Here is a 22,080-nt window from a genome sequence, read left to right as displayed (position 1 = left end):
AGGCCCACATACATTCTCTGCTGAGGCCACTGTCCACAATAGGAAAATTGCCACTACTGTCCAAACCAGCACCTCTTGTGAATTTGCAAGCAAAACAAAACAAAAACATGACCTGGCCTCATATTAGGGTCTGCAAGGTTAACCATCCCATCATTGCATCTAATTCAAAACCTACCCTGGTAGAATTCAAAACACCTGTTATGTAGAATGATATCTTGCCTTTGACTCAGAAATGTATAATACAAATAGGCTATGTAATAAACAGTCACCTGCATAACATTTGAAATCAAAGGGCAAAGAAAATGTTGCTTTATTTAACAAAATGTATGCCAACTCCAATATCTATATACAAACATGTTTCAAAACCAGAGCAGCAGACACACAAACTGTTAACACAGGAATTACAATAATGCTTCTAACATGTTACACAATGTTTTGTTTCTGCTCATATAGACATTTACAGATTTAAAAATTATTCCAAAGGCCGAGCAGCATCACATCTTCAATTTCTGGGATGGATTATATAACATGTCCTAAAGAAATTGGGATGGAGCTTGAGAGACAATATATGGTGTTCAGTGTAGTTCAACAGACAGCAGGTGGCCCTTAATGATGGCTTACAAGATGTTCCGGACTGGGGATAAAAAACTGAATATAATATAGTCTATTAGAGTATACTTTGAGTAAGGTTTTTTGTTGTTTTTTTTTTTTAACTTTTACTCTATTTGTCTATATCCTAAATATAACAATCTCTCACTTCTGGGTCCCCTAAAGTAAGAAAACCTACTTTAAAAATAAGTTTAAAATGATTTTATTGGTAGTATTAACAAAATGTAGTGATTGGAGGTCCTTCAAAGTTAAGAACACACGCAAATACTCAACACAGGTCTGCCCTTACTCCCTTGTTTTGTTAGAAATGTTTATTTCATAACATGTACCTACAGGTTAAGCTATTTTCTAAAGCTCTTTATTTAGGGAGGACAGCTACTTTTTGCTTTCCCATTTTTGACTTCCAGAAACCCTTTTAATTCCTTAAAAGGTATTCCAGTTCTGAAAATCCTAAAAAGCTTTGCTACATATTCTACTCACGCAATTAAGCTCTGTCAAAGTATGCAAGTTGTGTTTTTAGCTAATGCCTGAAAAACAGTTGATGCTGCAAAGTGCAAATACTTCATGTTGACAGTTAACACTCTGACCTGATTCAAGGCCAATTCTCAGTCCAGCTTTTCAGGAAAAAGCACTGTGTGGTGAGGAATAGGAGAGAAAAAAAAGTAGGAAAAAAAAAAAACCCCCAAAATCACAGCCTTTTCTTCCTCACTCCTCTCCTCTCCGTATCTCGGGAGCTACTTTTCATGCCACAGGAGTACAATATATAACATGGATAAAACTTCGAATGCTCTCCTTTACGTAGTGAAATGGTACCAAAGATCTACTTCCTAAAAAGCACCAAATAAAAATGCACAGGGACTAAATGCAATAATAAAATGATCCACAGGGGTTTCCACTCACTTGTTCATATAAACCAGACCCCATCATTCCTGTGCTTTCATTTTCTGAAAGTGAGATTAGACCCTTATAAAAATGTACTTCCAAAATAAATTTCTAGAATATAAAAACGTTCTACATTTTTCCAGCCCATGTATTGTTATAAAATAGGAAATCAGAAAACTAGCTACTGCAATTTTCATATGGTAAAAAATATTTTTATGTGTACACACACACATATATAAAAATGCAAGTTTTAAATTTCAATAAAAAATAACTAATTGACTTGATCATGTATTTAATTATACAAAAGAAATGTTGATTACCTGTAATGAGAACAAACTGCAAAGGACTGAAATTCCATCTACTGGAATCTAAGACTTTCCCATGTGGAAAAAAAAAAAAAAAATCAAAGTCTCCAATCGACTACCCAATAAGAAATCATTGGTGTCTTTTTCAGGTGTGACAACCCTTCATTCACTGCACCCCACAAATCGCCTAAGGCAGTTAATACCCCCTGGAAGGAGGGAAATGCAAGTTGGGGCTGCCTCACGGTTGTGCCATCTGTGCTCTACCTGAAGGTCAGTGCCCAGCTGCACAGGAAAGTGAAGACTAGAATCATGTCTTAAGCTTTTACCAAGCCATCTATCTGCCCAAGAGGCTGTGCTTGTGCAGGGGGCGGGCCTTTTCTAAAGAACACAAATGTGTTGTGTAGACAAGTGACAGTCCTGACATCTGTTGGTAGAGAACGGAGTGGAAGCAGTGTTCCCGGAGTTGCTTCCGTGAGACAGCTGAGCAGCAGGGTAAGCAAGAATGTGGTTAAGACAAATTAGAAACAGAGCATTACTATCAACGAAAAATAGGGATCATGTTCCTGTAACTTTAGCAAAAACAGTGGGAGGTCTCCATTTTGTTAATTCCTGCCATTTTCTAGTAATTTCATGAGGGAAAACCTTAAGGGGTCTCAAAGGCACAGAAGGGAAGAAACAGTGGGCAAGGAAGCTGTGCTAGTCCACAGGAGGTCCTGTTCAGAAGAAATGACAAAGGGAGGAGAGTGTCCATGAATCAAAGGGATCAAGAAGCGAGAACAGAGAGCATCCACCCACGGTCTCTGGATGAATCCCAAATGAAAACTAAAAGGCATATGAAACCCCTTTCACAACTTTATAAGCCTACCTTGAACTCTGTTTGCAAGTTTTAGCTATGTTATAAGCCTGTTCCCTAGCATTTTAAATTGGTCACTTATGTTTCTGGGAATGGTAAGGGCAGAGAGAAAACAGTTTTAGGTATTTTCCTTTTGTAATCTTTTTTTGTCTTTGCAAAAAGGTACGTTCCCTTCCCATATGTCATAAAGCAATGTATTTTAAAGAAAACAAAAGCTAAACATTTGAAAATGTTATCTTTCTTCTAACACTTGCAGTGAAAGGAGTAACTCCAGGCAAGCAGTCGAAAACATTCTTTAAAATGGCCAATAAAAGCAAAACTCTTTGTGCTATACAGAACACTCGGGAGTATTATAAAACCAGGGAGGGAGTAAAAGAATGGCCATTTCTCTATAACCAAATTGAAGCCAGTAAAGTAGAAAATACAATTTCCATTGTGCACCAAATACTCAGAGCACAAGTTAAAGCAAAAACAAAATGGGTGTGCACACCAAAACAAAGGTTTTTCTGTAGCATTTATATGAAGAAAATGTGTAAAACATTCTCAATCTGCCCCTCTGAATGGATTATTAAACATCTGTGTGTGTATGTACTTAGAAAATGGGGTGCTAAACAAAGAAAAGTCTCAGATCCCACTGAAAATCTGTTCAGTTTCACAGGCTCTCCAGAAAAATGTGTATGTACCAATTTGTGTGTACAATTTCAGAGCCTTCAAATACATTCTGGGGTCCAATCACATATTTCAGGTTCAGACTCCTGGCTCCCAATATTCCTACAGTTCTGAACAATTAGCAGTCCTCTCATTTCTACAGTCTGTATTTCTTCTACTGAATCTTGGTGGAGGGACTCCAAACCAGAATAAACTAAAAAATAACTTGCTTTAAAGAGTAACTGTTTACTTATTTGCCCTTGGAGGAAAGAACATCCCAATCTCTAGTTGCTTCTATCAAATGCCGTTGGCCATGACTCATCCACTCTTCCTGGTCTTCATACAGCCGCCCACAAAACCAGCACTTAAATACACACTGTGCAGAATCATCAGGCAAGGAATCCACTACCTGGTAGTTGTTTTTATGAACTTTTTTGAGTTTCATTTTCAACATCATTTGCCTTTTAATTTGACTGGCTTCTTCTGCATTCTGGTAGGTCAGGCGTACATGATGCCGTCTGATGCCTAGCTGACACCTAGTCCTCTCTGATAAAACAACTTTGAGGACATTGCCTTTGTATTTATTTATTACCTTCATCACATTGGTCACTTCTGGTGAGTCCACATCAGGGTGGTTTAACACAATGACTGGCTGGTTCCGACGGGGACACTTAATCAACTGATCTGGCTTAGCTGCTATCAGTCGAAGTTGTCTTGCAACCTGAAAAATTGAAGGATCCTTGAGACAGTGGCTGGGTTCAGCCTGAATTTTGTTTTTCTTCTTGGATAAGTGTACTTGTTTGGTTTTATTTCTACTTATAGAAAGACTTCTGGAAAGCAGTCTCCCTTGCTTACTTAATTCACTGCTTCCTTGCTGTCCATGCAAGAGGCCAGTTTTTTTATGGATGGTGCTACAGACTGCACTCTCTTTTCTCAGTTTAGGGCGCAGAGGTGTCTCAATATTTTGGGACATATCTATTGGCCCCCTTTCACTTCTTAAAGGCTCTGAGTCTGCCTGTTTCACAGGGCAAAATGGAACTGGTTTTATTAACTGTGTTTCACTGCAAGGTATGCTGACAGGTGCTTCACATGTAGCCTCTATGATGTGGGCATCCTCAGAGGAATTAAGAACCCTCAACACAGCCCCTTTGGGGATTAACACTGGTGTGGCAACATGAGCCTTCCTGGCCACTCTACTTTTGGTTTTCCTATTACTGCCATCTGCAAAGTGTGGATATATTTGTTGATGAGTAAGCTGTCCATTACCAGTAACACCACCATCATCCGGAGGTTTCTGAGGAGTACCTGTGGGATGGCCAGGGCCAGTGACTGACACATTGATTTCTTGAATACCTTCAGAGGTAGCTTTTGAAGTTCCCTTTGATGCCTGTCCTACAGAGCGACGATGTGCACTATTTGAAGCCAAAGATGAAGGCTTGCCACAGGACTCAATTAACTGAGCTATTTTTCTGCGCAACAGTTCAATTGACTTTATTTTAGACGTTGAGCTATTCCACTTAATGCCCTCGGGGACATTTTCAGATCCAGAGCTCAGAGAAAATACTGATGAGATGACTGGGCCATCATTAGTGTTGTTAGTCCTTTCAGAATTCTTTAATTCCAAAGGCTTATCCCCAGGCTGTTGAGATCTATCTTCTCCAGTTATGTTTATATGTAAATACTCACTCTTTTGTTGAGAGGAAATCTGGCCTACAGTTGATACTGCCTTGTGTTCCTCTGTCTGGTTATCTTCCTGCTTTCTATTAGAGGAAACCATTTTTACAGGAATACTGATTTTACTTGTAGATTCCAAGTCATTTTCACTTATAGGCAATAAGCCCTTTTGTCCAGAGAAGGAAAAGGTTGCAGGTGATGCAGCAAAAGGGAGTAACTGCTGTGAGTTACTGTGTAAATTTCTTCCATTTTCAGCAAAACAAACAGCAGCTTTATATGGAAAAGGGTTTGATGCAGCTCCAAGACTACGTAAAACACTGTTTTTAAATACAGATGCTAGAGAATGACCTTTTAAGGCAACGGAAGGAAAAGCAGTTCTATGTGGATACAAATTATTTTTTTTCTGAAAATCCTCAATTGTTTCCGAATTAATGAAGGATTTTCCATTGTTGTGCACACTAGAACTTGGCATAATAAAATCGTAAGACCTTACCCATTTCACATTTTTAAGCTGTTTCTGAACTGAAGGTTGAAAACTATCAATGCCTACGAGTTTTCCAACATTCCTGTCAACTGTCAGTGACTTTGTTTTTTCTGCAGAAAGTATTTTTTCTTGTTCATTTGAACTCTTCTCATTCACCATACGTTCAGAATCACCTCCATTACCCCTCCCAGCTTCAAGGCAATTATTTTCTTCCAGCGGAAACAGTTTCAGAACAAGCTGCTGTGTACCATTGACAACCTTCACGTCTATCAACTGGGCTAAACAGTTTGCAGGAACAACTAGTTCTGCTGGTGCAACAACTGTCAATGGCATACCTGGCTGAACAGGTTCTTTAGCAGGGGATAACACTTCTACTTCAACATTTTTGTTCTCAAATAGGTTGACTTCATTTGGCTCAGACAGGGTCATTTTATTTGGAATACAAACTACATCTTTTTGGTATTCCTTTGGTTCAGGTAACAACATGATATTGTGCATTTTGTCTTTATTTGCATGGAGAGAGAAACCTGACAGTTGATCTGACCACTTGTTTTGAAATGCAGTCCGTGGACTAGAAGCTTTTAGAAGCTCTGGGTTTTGTTTTGAAGTTCCGGTTCTTTTTGGCTCCAGCTTGGCAACAGCTTTGACTGGCCGTTTCGCACCTGCCCTTTCATGTACTCTCTTTGTGTGTTTGACAATATAATCATTTCTAATAGCACCATAGTCACAATACTCACACTGATAAGGAAATATGCCTGTGTGTTTCACCAAATGCCTCTGAAACTCTCCTTTCGTATACGAAATGTAGCTGCAGTGAGAACAAATGAATTTAATCTCCTCGTGTTGAAGGGTGTGCTTTTTGTACTGCAACGGGTCCTTTGTGGAAAATCGACATTTATCACAATAGTATTTGCCTGGCTTAAAGTTCCTTACCTTAAATTTGTTACTGACAGGACTTGAGAAGTTTTCAGTTTTATTTCCAACATGAGTAGCACTGGGATTATTGCTCACAAAATGAAAATTGGGAGGAGCTGCACCGAGGCTGCACTGGAAGCAGACATATATACCGTCCTTCCCTGTACCCTTCTGCAAATCTTGAAGAGAGATCTTGTGAACACTTTTGCACTTTGCACATGTAGCAATGGTCATCATGGCAGCCTCTGCCTCTGAGCCTTGATACAAAAGGGTTTGTGCTTCTTGTCTATCTGGGCGAGGTGCTCCATTAGCATCAGGCTGTTTGGGTGACATGGTCAAGGAATTATGTCCACCCTTCAACTGTGTAGTGTATAGCTGCTGTCCAATATCCTTCATCTTATCTGCATTTCTAAAAACAGCCAACTAAAATTCAGAAAGTTTTCACATGATAAAATCCTTAGGAGATATCCTTCTATACAGTTTGTGATGGATAGGGGAGCAGCTACTTCTTGGGTGCATACTTAATTATCTTTTTTTATATACTGTCACAGTAGGTGCATGATCCCAAAATATGACTGCTTTCAGCTCTCTGACATTCCAGGTAACACTAAAGGAAAACAAAATTATAAAGCATGATTAATATAAGAGTTTGGCTAAGCTATTAACAAACTTATCTATATTTTAATGACCTTGGACATTTTATGGTAAATCTCAACATATGATTTTAGACACATGTTATCACAAGAACACAACACAGTTGGCAAGTAAGCCTAAATTGAAACCATTTTCAAACTCAGCCCCCTATAAATTACCATTTTAGCCAAATCATGAATGAACACAGGTATACCAGGAGCAAGCACATCACAGCAGCCATTCAGGACAGCCTTTGATCAGTGAAAGTCATTTTCAAGTGTCAGCACATCTTTCATAGGTATAATTTCATATTAGCTTCACAAAAATGTCATACAGGACACTGTCAGTTCAGTTTTTGAACAAGTTAGTTATCAAGTGGTTCACATTTGTTTCGACATTATAGATTACCAGCTTGAATACCAACTCTCTCACTCACACACTTAATTTGCTTTCATGAGTGGTAAGAAGCCCATAATACTGACAATGATAGCAAGCCTGCTGCAACATCTTATTGGGAATCTACTATGTGCTGGGCATTATTCAAAAGTGCTGTAAGGCAGTGAATGAAAGCAAATCAGTCCCTATCCTGGTGATGCATACACTGCAGAGGGGGAAACAGATTACATATTTGCCAATTGTGGTAAGATACTTGGGAAAAGAAATACCATAAAGCAAGGCCAACAGGACAAGGAAGGTCACGGTGATGAGGTTGCAGGGCTGGGTGTGGAGGTGAGGACAGTCAGAAAAGGCCTCATGCTAAGTTCATGTCTGAGCAGAGACCTGGGGGCAACCACAGTAAGCAGTGGCTGCTGGAAAAGGGGTGTTTCCAGCAGAGAAAAGGCAAAGATCTGTGGGAAGTGGACCTGCTGCTCGTGAGGAACAGCAAGGGGAATGGGGAACAGAAGACATGTTCCAGGAAAGACAATAACCCAGTATTGTACGGACATGGCAGGGGAGAGGCTGGGGCAGAAAGGAGATCACGGATGGCCTGGCCTGGGACACAAGAGGTGACAAACGTTTTCTAGAGCACGTAAGCACTCCAATATACACAGAGTGACCTTTTTTTTTTTTTTTTTTTTTTTTTGAGACAGTGTTTTGCTCTTGTTGCCCAGGCTGGAGTGCAATGGTGCAATCTTGGCTCACCGCAACCTCCGCCTGCAAGGTTCAAGCGATTCTCCTGCCTCAGCCTCCCGAGTAGCTGGGATTATAGGCTTGTGCCACTACGCCCAGCTAATTTTGTATTTTTAGTATAGACAGGGTTTCTCCATGCTGGCCAGGCTGGTCTTGAACCCTTGACCTCAGGTGATCCGCCTGCCTCAGCCTCCCAAAGTGCTGGGATTACAGGCACTGGCCAGAGTGACTCCTTTATACAATCTTTTTAAAGACACTTATTTTCCCAGAATATGCCGAACTAGGAGCGTAACAAAATCCATTCTAGTTTGGAATCTGCTAAAAGCCTTTCTTTCATGACTTAAGATAATCACTTAGATCTTCTGAACCTCAGTTTTTCATCTGGCAACTAGACTTAGGAACAATTATCCAATCCCTCCCAGAGCCACTATGATGATTAGAATGCTAGAGTATAAGAACGCTAGAGTGTTTCGAGTCCTTCTCCCAGTGTCAAGAGGCTAGAGGGACTCAGTCAGTGTTTGTTCAATGACAATGATGGGTAGCAACACAGGTAGCTTCCTTCTGGCACAGTGCTAACAGGTCAAGAGCCATATAAAGGTAGTCTGAAAGACCGACGTGGGGGAGTGAAAAAGCCCCTCCATAGGGCTCAAGAGATACAACCGTAATGCACTCGGATCTGGTGTAAAACCTGCCCTTTGGAAAGCACCAAAATAACATACCATATCTGATGATAAGCTGTATTTTCTTTGGCAGTATTGTCTTTTCCTACTCTACTTTTGCCAAAGACAGTCAGCTTCTTCAAAAGCAGTTTCCAGCATGAAATCAGGCCCTCAATCAGACTTGCCCTATCTTAAGTATGCATACAACACTTAAGACATCAAGCAGATGGAGACCTGCAGGGTTACAGTGGGGGGTTGGAGAAACATCTATCCCCTCAATGTTGAAACACACATACCTGTGTAAGGGGATCATGATTTTGGACAGGACACATGAATGCCTCAAGCTGGCAAACAATACATGGCCAAAGATAAGGCCTTTCACATTACACTGCATTTCTGGTAGAGACAACACCACTTTCAGGAGTCTTTATGAGAAGCTGGCACACACTTTAATTTCCAAATATGCAGAGGCTTTAGTGAAGGAAGACAAAGTAACTCCCAGGATTTCTGCTGCTCATCAAGCGACCTCAAGCAGGAACTCACCTGCATCTCTTATTCATCTATTAAAAACAGGCCCATGACTTCTATGCCCAGTCTGACACTGCTGATCCTCAAAATCACATACTTCATCATCTAAAGAATGCTACTATCATCAACATAGTCATGTCAGCATTGGTATCCAGGTAAAACAGAAAAGCTGCAGCAGCAGCCAGAACCCAAGAAAACCAAAGCCTAAGGAATGAAGAGGCTTAAGACTGGTGATACGGGGGATCTGATCCAGCAGTTCTCAACCTGGAAAAGCCTCAGAATCAGAGCAAAAATGGACAATTTCCCAGGCTTCATCTAAAAGTGAGTGAATCTAAGTCTCAGGAGAGAAGGAAGGAAAAGAGATTTTTGTGGCTTGTAAAGGCACCCTAGGTAATCCTGATGAAAAGCCAGCATTCCAAATTACTGGTTGAAGCTTCTGAGAATATTTAAATCCTTAAAACATCTTCTGCAATTGACCATGCAGCTGATAGTTTAATATTGCCATAAACAAAAAACCATTTCCCTCTACAGGCAGCCAATTTTATTTTCACATAGTTCTCATTATCAACAATTTACCCTTAAATGAAAGAGAAATCAGCTTTCCTATAAATTTCCTTGTTCTGCCTTGACTCTGAAGCAACAAAAATAAACTTAATTCCTCTTGACCAACCAGTTACCAATCTGCACATCTCTCATCCTCACTTCTCAATTCTGTTCAAAAGATTTGCATACAAGTTGGTATCTATGTTTATGCTTTGACCTACCAGTCTCGTAATACTAGTGTGAGTGTGAGAAAGAAACTTGCCTGCCACAATTTGCTTACCAACTATTTCAACATAACACCCTCTATATTAGCCCTAAGAAATTCTCAACTAAGTCATGTGACAAGATTCCTCTATTTGAACAATTATCCAAACCAGGATTCCACTGGCTCATTTTCAGTGTTTCAGCCTCTTGCTCAGCCCCCAGGAGTCTTCAAAAATCACGTAAGGCACTTTGCCATTTTTCTCTCTAAGTCCCTTCAAAAGTTGGGGGTGGGGAGGTATCATTGATTCTAAAACTGAATACTTGAAAATCTGAGACAGACTGGGCAGTAAGATCATGTCCATCAGCAAGGAATGGAGAGCATCCCAGCCAAGGAAAGTCCCCAGAGAATACACCAAGCCAACCAGAATGCATGAGGAAGGCAGAGTCCTCTTGGAGAGGCCTCTGCAAAACTTTCTCAGCAGTTATTTTGAATTAAGAATCCATAGGAGCAAGTGCCAATATGAAGCATGCAGCCACGATTATTAGCAAATGCAGTGCGATGGGGAAGGCAGGACATCTGGGCCGTAACTGGAATATGTCACCTGTTTGAAAGTATCTTCTTGGCTTCTAAACTATGCTCAAAAGAATGCAATGTTACTACATTGCCACATCCCTCTGTGCAAGTGAAAAAGATGTGAGATTTCTTCATAACAAGTAGATGGGAGTTCTCTTTCGCCTTTGTAACCTGTGTGTCTAGTGACAGGGGAAAATGCGTCTAAGATGTAATACTCCAAGACAAAGATAAATGGACACAGCCGCATGAAGAACGAAGATGGCTCCGATGTTGGTATTTATACAGGGACACTCCTGAGGGACAGCAAGCCTATCTATATAAAAGGCTCTCAACCCATCCCTTCCACACAACGTACTCCATGGTTCACATCCAAGTACACACACCTGTGAAGCTGAGTCATCTTGGCAAGTTATGGCCCTGGGGGTGGATGACCAACGAGTACAAAAGACCCTGGAGACAAAGCTGTGCATGGGTATGCTGGAACTGAAAGGGTACTCAATAAATCACTATTATAAACAGCAGGGTCAGTGTTTGCCTACCCTGAAAACTCTCAACATCTGTTACAAAAGCCTCTGCATTTGACGTCTTAAGACTTTCAGATGGCTTAGGAAAGCACTCAAAAACACAGAAAATAGTATCATTAATTTTATGGCACAATAAATAAGCTGTCCATTTATTAATTTGCCTGTTTTCAAAAAATTATTTAGCAACATACAGTGAGTTTTCTAATGTAGAATGATATACAGCATAAGCCAAAGATGACTGCCACGCACCAAAGGCGAGTGGCACAGTGTGTCACAGATGTGCTCTCTGGACTGAGTCTTATCTTTCTTCAAAGGAAAGACCTGGAAATAGCCCTGAATGCATTCACTGTTGGTGGGTTTTCTTTTGATTTTGAGCTCACTTGCCCTGTTTTCTTAAAAACTTCTTATGGAGACATAAAAACAAAGTATCGAGTTTGGAAGAATCCAGATCAGTGACATTGTGGGCTATAAAAAAACATAAAAGACTGTGTAAATTCCTATTAAAAATGAAGTATTTGACTTCTAAATATTGGAAACATCTAATGCTCAATAGAATTAGAAGAGAAATAAGTTGTAACACAGTGTTTAAAGCTAGAGATTCAGGAATCAGATTATAAGGTTTAAAATCCCAGCTCTATCACTTTCTAGATATATGACCTGGGTATGCAAACTGTTTTGATTCCTCACCTGTAAAATGAGACAGAAACAGTACATACCTACCCCACAGAGCTACTGGGAGGATTAAATTACTGACATATCATAAGCTGTTAAAAATTTTATTTTCCATTTTTAATTTAAAAAAATACCAATCACATAGTCAGAGGGGCTAAAATACAATTTTCTTAGCTGCCTAATTAACTGCTCTACTCAGAACATGCCCTGAATCTCACTTTATATTTTAATCTTATTTGTCTGGTTATACAGCCCAAAAGATAATTTACCTCTGTGGCAAAACCACCCACCTAGCTTCAGTGCAAAGGGGCTAACAGCCATTTATAATCACCATAGAAAAGATGCTCCAACTACAGGAGTACTCACTACAATATAGGTTTATATATAAACTAGTTACTAAACTACCTTTTCCTCACCCACTTCTCTCAAAGTTCAGCCAAAGTGTGAAATATCCCTGTAGCAAATGAATGTGTTTCTGTGATAAATGTTAATGTGAAAAGGTGGCCAGTTATATCGCATACATGCTACATGGACCACCACATACATTTCTGTTCATGAGATGCCCAGCAAGCTCAGTGTTAGCTGACTGTGACTGCATCGTTTTTGGATGGAGAAGCAGACTTAAGCAGCTCTTTTCAGGAATTCTGACCCCAGAGTCTTCCTTTGAATGTAGCCTCTACCATACTCATTGCTGGGGCAGGGTATAGCTGCTGTACCTATGAAGATCACAATGGAATGGGTGGAAAGGTTTACGGTTCCATCTCTGATCCTGTCCCTTATTTGCAGGGTCCTTCGGCAAATAATTTTTCTCTGTGCATTGACAAGCAAGGAATAATGCTTTACCATCAGCAAACTTAAAGGGCGATCAGGAGATGCAAACTAGATATGTATGCAAAGCATTAAGCCCAATGGCATAACCACTTACAAATTGTATCTATATTCCTTCTGTCTCTTTCACCATAGCAAAGGCTTGTCTAGCTTTCCCAGTAACCAAAATTTTAAAACAATTCTACCCCAAAGTGCCCAGTAAACACTTAAAATCAATCAGGAAAAAAAATTTCAAAATTAGACATCAACTGCCAACATTTCCCCAGTAGGATGATACTGAGGAAGAAACTTGCCTCAGAAAGAGCTTTTTCAGACCACTAATATGAATCAGAAGCAAAGTGCTGAGTGAACAGATTTAAAAGGGGGAAAAAATCCATTAAGTGTCATAACCTTTTTGTCAAACTACCTTGCAATGAGATGACTGAATTGCAAATTGATTGCCATCTTGATGATGAAAAATACTTCCAAATGCTGCTGACAAATGTACCATCCTTGGGATCCTAGATTTCCATATGAAACCAAGTGTACTGCTTGGGCAGCAGAATGGACCAAGAAGGCTGCAGGAGACAGCCCGATTCCTCTGCTTTCCAGGTGAAAGCAGCTGAGTGTAACACAGTAGAGAATAACGACCTTGGGACATCAAGAACAAGGTTCAAAACCTAGGTGTCTGGTTTACTAGCACATGATTTCAGACTTGTTAACCTATCTGAGCCTGAATGTTCTCACTCATAAACTGAGAATATTTCTCATTTATACAGTTGATGTGAGGATAAATGAGAAAAGGGTGTATGCAAGTGGGAGGTAACTTTATGCTTGGCAAAGAGTAGATGTTTCGTTAAGAAATCAGTCAGTATATTTTTTTAAGATGCCCTCACAGGTAGAAGAATTCAATAATGTCCAGAGAAGAAGACACTGCTTAGCTTAACAAATGAATCTTATGAGGCAAAAGTCTATATCAACATGAGTTCATTAGTCGGCAGGAAGTGAGGGTCTTCTCCCCACCCTGTCTACAGGGAATATTCTAGAGATTGACTTGACACTGCTGTGCACATCAACTAAGTCTATATCAGAAAACAAAGGAAATGATACTATAGGCTTTTTCTTAACATTTTAAGAAAAAAATCTTTCTAAAAAAGAATACAGCCAGTATTAGAGTGCGTAATGTTTAAAACTTCAACTTTGTATGTGAAAAAAAAATGTGAAAGAGCAAATGTGCTCTTGTAAGCATTAAAAATACATATGGTAAAAATAAGGTAGTATTACAAGGCATATTACAAAATTTTATGTCATGAAGCACACCAAATGACTCCAGGTCTCTAAAGGTGCTAAAAATGAGACGTGTTTATTTCAAAAAAGAAATCAAAAAGGGATTTCCTTTTTGCCTTAAAAATGTGCAGAAAAAAATGGATTCAGAGTTTAATAATACAGTGTAATCAAGCACAGAAAAAATATCTTCCATTAAACCAGTAGTTCTTAACCCTCGCTGCATTAGGGCAATTGGCCTGTCATGTGCCCGGGATATTAAACTTATTTTTTAGAGGAGGTCCCTGGGACAACTGATCACCCCACTGCACACCAGAATTACTTGGAAGCTTCAAAAATGATGTCCCCCACCACCCCCAAGACTCCACTGTAACTGGGGAAGAGGTGGGGATATTGGGATTTTTAAAAGCTTCCCAGGTAATTCTCACATGCAGCTATGCAGCCAAGGCTGCAAACCACCTGGCATTACAGGTGCACGTGCACTTGGGAATGGCAAGAATAATATCGACATCCTTGTACAAGATTTTATATTCTTGTGGGTGCCTGGAGGTGGGGTGAGGCCACCACCCCGGGGCTGTAATGGGACAAGCAGACTCAGGGTTCCACCCTTGCGTAGCCCTGTGACCTTGGAAACACCAATGATGCTCTGTGCAAAGTGTATAATGAGGTATCTACTTTGCAGATTCTTAGAAATTTGGATGTTCCTGGCACAGTGCCTGGCATAGTGTGAGTACAATGAGCACTGCCCAGGACTGTTTTATCCCCACACCTGCTGTGGGCTGCCGTTTTTAAGGAGTCTAACAGAAGATGGAGAGAAGTAAATGGGTATGATAAGTAGAGTAGTGAATGTTCTATCAATGATCTGATTAGAGTACTCTCCCAGTGGCTGGCTGCTTGTCAATCCCGGAGCACCTTGGCCCTTGGCCCAAGTCAGATGGAAAGACTGCCTGCATAAGCAGGTTCCTATGTTACCTCGAAACTTCTCAAAGCCAGCCTTCAATTATCTGCTTCTTCCCTGATAACACGTCTGCTGAAGTTATATGGCTTTTTGAAGATCAGAGCTGGTGAACAGCAGCAAGTGTGTCCAGTCTTACATTCTTTGTTTTCTGCTACCCTGCTGTGTGAAGCTGTGAAATGAAGCCATAGACAGTATCTGCTGCCACTTCAGCACTGTTCTTACTTCCTGCCTGGAGCCTTGGAGTTGCAGATACAAGTAAAAAATGTGGCAAGTCCCACGGGCTCTTCCTTCTCTTTCAGGCCTTCTCTTCTCAGGCGTGGAGTGCCATGAGTTTCACAACCTCAGGCCCTGGTGTAGGCTTCTACATCAGAACCCTGGGCATCAGCAAGGCTGCACAAAGAGGCCTGCAACAGAAGTCAAACACTTGGGTTTAAATCCTGGACAGGCACAGCCTTGGTTTCTCAGAGAGTGCTGAAGATAAGGGGAATGAGCCCCAGAAGTGGTTCTCAAGCAGGGGTGTATGGCAAAGTCACCCACGGAACTTAAAAAGGATTCCCAGGACTCACATGCAACCTAGCAAATCAGGTTACCATTTCCTGGGGTGGGGCTCAGGCATATGGTTGAAAATTCTCCCTAGTTGATTTTGATGCCTCCCCACCCTCACCCCATGATGACAATGTTTAGACTGGCTGATCTGTAGCTGCTTTCACTCCAAGGATGAATCCTGGAAATTGCAGTTAGCTGGGTTTGCATAACAAAGAAAAAGGAGTAGACAACAGGCGGTTTGAGAACAATCAAAATTGGGAAAACCCTCCCTGGTAAGGATCTTGTTTATCATGATCAATAGCAAAGGGTTTGGCCAAGGCAGGCACTCAGTAAGGTTCGTATTGGTTGAAAGAATGAGTGAACGAATGAAAGAGCAGCCTTCACAGAGACAAAAATAAAATGTTCTTTGTTCTTCCTTTTGCACAAAAACTGGCCCCGATCCCCTTACTTAAAGGCAAATAAATCTCTAGAGATCTCAATGGATTTTTTTAAATTGCCATTTTGCATTTTTAAAATCTTCAGATTGGGCATAGCACATCAGAAAGGAGTTCCAATAAACAAAGTAATGCCATCCTTTGTCTGCTCTTTTCAAATTGCATTTGCAATGAATGTTATCAGCATAACAAAACTATCTACATACAAAAGTGTTATTTTTCAAGGCTAAATGTGATCCAAGATGAAAGTAATTTTTAAGAATTGCATCCTAGATTAAAGATATCAGTATTACACAATTTTAAAAAAGAACTATTTGTATCCTACTCAAAGAGACAACAGTATATAACATTGGTTTCTAAAACAATATTTCCTGAACCCTTGGATGTGTACTGACATCACAGGCTGGGCTGAACTCTGCTCTATGTGACTCGAGAGAGAGAAAGAGATGCATTACCATCTTCAGTCTCTGCTCTACTGTAGAAGAGTACTGCAAGCTTCTGGAGACCCAGGTTTGCCTTAACTCTTGGTGATTTCAAGTCTAAACTTAGGATGGTTTAAGGATTCTAACACAACATTAGATTTTAGCTACGTAGATTTCTACTTTTAAATAGGACATAATGTTCAGTAGTTCATTTTTTTTTTAATGTTACGTTGACAAATCGTTCATTATTCCAATTTTTAAAGTCAGAGGTATTTTAACGGGATACATTAGACAACTTACAAAGACGTAAGTGTTTTCTCCCGTTTGCTCTTTTGGCTTTTCCTTTCTGGTTGAGAAACTTTCATTCTTTTGAACCCTGAAATTTCTTGGCTTTATAGAGCCCCAAACCCCAAAGACACCAAGATAAGACGGGCACGCCGGGATGGGGAGGTCCCACAATGACATCAGCATTTGGAACAATTCAAACTTTCACTGTATCTTCTCACTCAACCTCCTAAGTCCTCACCCCCCGCAAAAGATGTGCAGAATCTCGATGGACGAGCCCACCCCTGAGACCCTCTCAAGGAAAGACAATGCCAGGCTGGTTTTGGAGTTTATTGTTGGCACGCTCCCCCGATGGCAAGCAGCATCCGAGGCGAGCGGGCCTAAGCCTGGGCGCTCAGAGGACGAGGCCAGGTGCAGCGGGCTCATCGTCGTCTCCCAGAAGGGCCCGCTTACCGCGAGGGAAGGCCGGGATTCTTCCAACCGAAGAAAACCAAAACCGTCAATGCTCAGCTCGGAGGCCCGCAGGAGGCTTTAAAAATGGCCTCCTGACGACACTTCCTGCTTGGCGCGGACGGTAGGAGCCCTCGGAGGAGGCATCCTTCATAACGCTGGGGGCGGGGAGCGCAGGCTGGGCCAGCGGCACCACACGAACTGCCCCGCGGGATGCCGCCACCCCGCCCCGGTCGCCCTAGCGCGTTGGGTGAGTCCGCGGGGTCGAGGCGCACAAAGGCGAGCTGGGGGCGCCGGGCCGGACCCCGACCCCAGGCCAGGCCCGCGTCCCTGCTCAACACGCGCCAAGCCGCGGCCCGGGCCCCCACCCCAGCTGGTGCCCCACGCCCACCAGCCAGAGCCCGCGTTTGGCCTTCCCGGTGCGGCTCGCCACGACGCCAGCTCGCAGCGTGGGCACGCGGGGCCGTGGCCGCGCGACCCGCCCCGGCCCGGCCCCGTCAGGCCCCCGCCCCGCGCGGCCCCACAACCCGGCCGCAGCCGGCGCTTCGGTCACGTACACGCGGATCCAGGGGCCTTTGCCCTCCCGCTCAGCTACTTACCCAGCAGGCCGGATTCGGGTGCCAGGTCCCGGCAAAGGGGCGTCTACACCGCCGGCCGCAGACCTCCGGCGCCGCGCCCGCTGTAGGTCCCTACCCGGGGGGCGGAGCCCGCGCAAGCCTCGCGCGTGCGCAGTGTGAAGCTGCGGCCCGGCTCCAGCGAGGCCGGCGCCTGAGGTCTCTAAGGCTGCGCCAGCCCCCGCCGGGCTTCTAAGCTGTCCAGAGCGGGAAGCCTCAGACCCGGCCCAGCCCCACTTCTGGGCTTACAGCTTGACCCAACACGTTCGCAGGGTAGCGAGCGAGGTCCACACTTAGCCATGCCGCAGGCTCAGAGCCTCCTCTGCAAAAGAAGGATTCGGCTTCGGTCCTGGCCCAGTCCGCCATCCCGGGGCGCCTGCCTGGTACCGGGTCCCGCCGGGGGCGGCCTTGGCGCCTGCCCCCAGGGAGCCTGCAGCCTTGCAGCGGGTGAGTGAAAGCGAGAGAAAAGGAGCTCAGGTCCTCAGCCTCCAAACTCATCCTTCTTGGAGAGCTTCAGTGAAAGAGATGGCCTTGAAGTCCTGGGTACAAATCCTGACTCTCCCGACTCCTTTATGTCTTAGCTACTGGACCATGGAGAGAAAGTCCCCTGACCTCTCTCAGTGTCTTCATTTCTGAAGATGAGGAAGGTCGGATGTGAGGCGCAAAGCCTCCTCTAGCAGTTGGGCGTTGTGAGGGTCAGAGGGGACAATGACTGGGAGTCTGGAGACGGTGTGAGCTCATTTAATGCCAGAGTTTCTTTCCTGCCTCGTGGACTTAAGTGCAATTTTGGGCAAACCAAATGCCCTCTAGATACACCTGCATCTACGATCTGGAAGGAAGACATATTTAGAATAGAGCCGCTAAGAGGAAAGAGGACCATACTGCCAGGTCCCGCATAATCAGTGACTCCCCACAAAGTGAAACTGCTCTCCAGCAGGGGCTGGTTGAGGCACGGGAGCAGCGTCACTGGGAAGTACAGTTTCTTCGGGATGAACAGCTAAAGTTTATTTCAAAGCTCTGGAAGCGGGCGGGGGGGGGGGGGGCAAGGCTGGTTTTCATCACCTTCCTGTTGGCGGCCAGAAGTCGGCGTGCACGGACAGCAGCCAGTATGCTGCACGGAGGAGATGTGGGGCTGGGCAGTAGTACCCCACGGAGAAGCGGAGTTGAGGAAGACAGGCTCAGCCACAAGTCCAGCCGCTGGCCAAAACCTTCGCCACTGAAATATCAGGAGCCAAGCAGAAGAAATAGCAGCCCAGAGAGCAAATCCTTCTCCCTGCCTTAGGCTGCAGTGCTCCTAACCCCGGTCCTGATCAGGGAGCTGCTAGGCTCCTGGTTTTCTATCTCTTAGGGCTCAGAGAAGCTAAGGGACCTCTTCTCAGAAAAACACATTTATGTGCAGATAGCTCCTATCAGAGGCAATATGCCAGAGAGTTCAAAGTATCCCTCAAGAGTAGGGTCAAGTTGGGAAGGGCATTGGGAATCCAAACTAGCAGCCACTGCCTGAAAATCTCTAGTGGCAAAAAGAGCCACATCAGGAAAAACTATTAATTCTAAGTACTGGAGAATTTGAGGTCTAAACATTAGAGAAAATGTTCCTAAACTGTAGCCCAAATTGTTGCCTCTCCTTATAACTTCTACTCATGCATCACAGTTCTGCCCTCTTAAGTCACACAGAATTGATGCAAGGTACCTACGGGTCTCCTGGGAGTTTCTCTCAAGTTAGAACTGGTTATGAATCCCATTTCGGGCACACAGAAGTTATGAGCCTGTCCGAACCTCAGTTTCTCATGTAAAATTCAGTGTACAATAGGTCCTTCCTCCCAAGGGGGTTGTCAACATTAAACAAGAGAAAGCAAGTCAGGACTTACCACAGTCCCTGGCAGATAGAAGTGAGTGTTAACTTACTCTTCAGTAGCCCAGATTCAGGGAGATGAAATGCTTTGTGGAGAGTCTGGAAATGGGATGTTTACAGCCTGAAAAAGGGTCAAGGAAAGACAGAAACTACTTCAGCAGAAACCTTTAAGGTTGATGTCCCCAAAAGTCTTCTGATGCTTGCAAATGTGAATCATCACACATTCCCTACACTTATGTCTGCCCTTCATTGTCTTCTTCCCCACCTCCAGCTTAGTTTGCCTAAATTCCATGGATCACTTCTGTCACGAGTTGAATTGTTTCCCAGAAAAATACGTTGAAGCGCTAATATCCCCCACCCCCAACTTACAGATGTGACCTTATTTGGAAACAGGGTCTTTACAGATGTAAGACAAGGTCATTAGGGTGGGCCCTTATCCAATGTGAATGGTGTCCTTATAAGAAGAGACACAGAGAGGAAAATGCCATGGGAAGACACGGAGACACACAGGGAGAAGAAGCCATGGACAGAGGCAGAGATTGGAGTATACAGCCACAAGCCAATGGTTGTCGGAAGATGGAAGAGGCAGGAAGGCCTCCCCTAGAGGATTCAGAGGGAGCAAGGCCCTGCGGACATCTTGATTTCAGACTTCTAAGCTGACAGAACTGTGAGACAATACATGTTTGTTTGGTACAGCCACCCTAAGAAACCAATGCACCCTCCTAGTTATGACTACCTAATGTAGGAGAGAAGAGGGAAGACGTGAACCAGTCACTGAGTATAAGATTTGGGAGCCAACATTCATTCATTCACTCATTCATTAAACAAAACATGTATTTGGCCGGGCGCGGTAGCTCATGCCTGTAATCCCAGCACTTTGGGAGGCCAAGGCGGGTGGATCACCTGAGATCAGGAGTTCAAGACCAGCCTGGCCAACAAGGTGAAACCCCGCCTCTACTAAAAATACAAAAATTAACTGAGCGTGGTGGCAGGTGCCTATAATCCCAGCTACTCGGGAGGCTGTGGCAGGAGAATTGCTTGAACCCAGGAGATGGAGGTTGTAGTAAGCCAAGAACGAGCCACTGCATTCCAGCCTGGGCAACAGAGCAAGACTCTGTATTCAAAACAAAACAAAAACTATGTATTGAATGCTCTTTCAGTGCAGGCACAGGCTAGTGCTCAGGCTAGAGGAATGAGGAACAGGGTAAGGCTCAGCCCTCAGGGAACATGCATTTCCGGACCACAAGCCTTACAGATGAAATGACCAGGACTTGGGAGATGAGCTGTAAGCCACGAGTAGGAAAGCTGCCACAAGAAGACAGAGAACGGGGGAGAGGAGAGCATGTACAAAGGCCCTGAGGTGGGTGCTTTTGAGGAAGAAAAGGAAAGGCAGTGTGGATTTAGATCATTCTAGGCGCCTACAAAGCGTGATCTTAGAGAGCCCTTCATCGAATTCTGCCAGTGGGGAGCTTGGGGCTCAGAGGAAGGCCTACGCGAGCTTTCCATGATCATCCTTTCTCTTGCTCTGAACTTCCCTCCATGCTTCATTACCCAGTTTTATATTCTCTCTGGCCTCTAGCACTCCCGAATATTATATGACTTGACAAAAACAGCACTGTCCGTTGGAAACGAGCCAGGTCTCTAACACCCAAGTCGGAGCACAGACACGTCAATCTCAGACCCTTCAAGGCTTTATGAATGGATAGGAGATCCCAGAAAGTCGCTTTTTCTTTCTTTTAAAACATTTCAGAAGTTTCTAGTAACTTCCTTGAGCTACTAGAAAGGAGGTTTGCACATCTGTAAAGGAAGGATAAAGGCCCCCCAAGCTCCAATAAGACAGCCCCAGTTCTCAAGCTTACCTCGCCTCACAGTCCTGGGGTGCAGGAGGTTGAAGATGTAGAGTCCGAATCTCTAACTCATTTGCCATCCTTCCAGCTGTGTTGCCTTGGCCAAGTTACTGCCAGTCTCTGAGATGTCTTCTCAACTGCAAAACAGGAGTAACTGGAGCAACCTTTCGTGGAGGAGGGTGTCAGGCGCTAGGGCGTGGCTAAGGCGGGGACCACGTCCCAGCCACCCTTTCCCGCCCTGCGGCACAGGCCCCATCCCTCAGCTCTCACCGCCGCGCACACTCAGCGCGGCCTCCGCGGCTGCCGCGGAAGCGCGCAGTGAGGCTGGAGGGGCCACGAGCGGCGCGCTGGGCATGCGCGCCCGTTAGAGCCTCGAGAGGCGCCGGGCCGCGCTGCGCTGCAGTACCGCCCGCGGCCTGCAGCGTCGCTGCGCACCCGGCTGGCTCAGCTCCCCGTGTAGAGCTCTACCCCGGCGCCGGCGGGCGGTGCAGCCCGGCGCTCACCTGGGCACCCTGGCTCCTGCCCGCCCTGTGCTTCCGAGAATCGGGAATGTAATGTTTTGTTTTTACATTCCAATTTGCTCCCTCCCCAGGCTGGCGTGGAATCCGAGGGTTCCTGATGACTGCAGCTCCTCGCCCCTCCCACTGTGTTCCCGCCGCCTCTGGGCTGAAAGCGCCACCAGGACCGTGGCGCGTGGGCTTTGTTCGTCATTAAATCCTTGGGACATAGCAGGAGCATGGTGC

General features: G+C 44.0%; 1 protein-coding gene across 8 annotated transcripts; it reads right to left on the bottom strand.

Moving 5' to 3' along the window:
• Nucleotides 1–279: 279 nt before the first annotated feature.
• On the bottom strand, nucleotides 280–21,616 carry ZNF518B (zinc finger protein 518B). 8 transcript variants are annotated; one of them, XM_031664717.1, is made up of 5 exons: nucleotides 21,350–21,616; nucleotides 19,544–19,611; nucleotides 17,624–18,854; nucleotides 14,902–15,291; nucleotides 280–6,977 (listed from the first exon to the last, which is right to left on the bottom strand). In XM_031664717.1, exon 5 carries the CDS (start codon nucleotides 6,764–6,766, stop codon nucleotides 3,548–3,550), a length of 3,219 nt encoding a protein of 1,072 aa, XP_031520577.1. In that variant the 5' UTR covers nucleotides 6,767–6,977; nucleotides 14,902–15,291; nucleotides 17,624–18,854; nucleotides 19,544–19,611; nucleotides 21,350–21,616; the 3' UTR covers nucleotides 280–3,547. The 8 variants fall into 8 exon arrangements, with proteins under 8 accessions (XP_031520577.1, XP_009204792.1, XP_031520578.1 ...); XM_009206528.4 differs by lacking the exon at nucleotides 17,624–18,854 and having other exon boundaries at nucleotides 19,507–19,611; XM_031664718.1 differs by lacking the exon at nucleotides 14,902–15,291.
• Nucleotides 21,617–22,080: the final 464 nt, after the last annotated feature.

This window comes from Papio anubis, chromosome 3, assembly GCF_008728515.1.
Source record: "Papio anubis isolate 15944 chromosome 3, Panubis1.0, whole genome shotgun sequence".
Lineage (NCBI taxonomy): Eukaryota > Metazoa > Chordata > Mammalia > Primates > Cercopithecidae > Papio > Papio anubis.
Note: the sequence above shows the minus strand (reverse complement) of the source record. Positions and strands in the feature narration are given on the sequence as shown.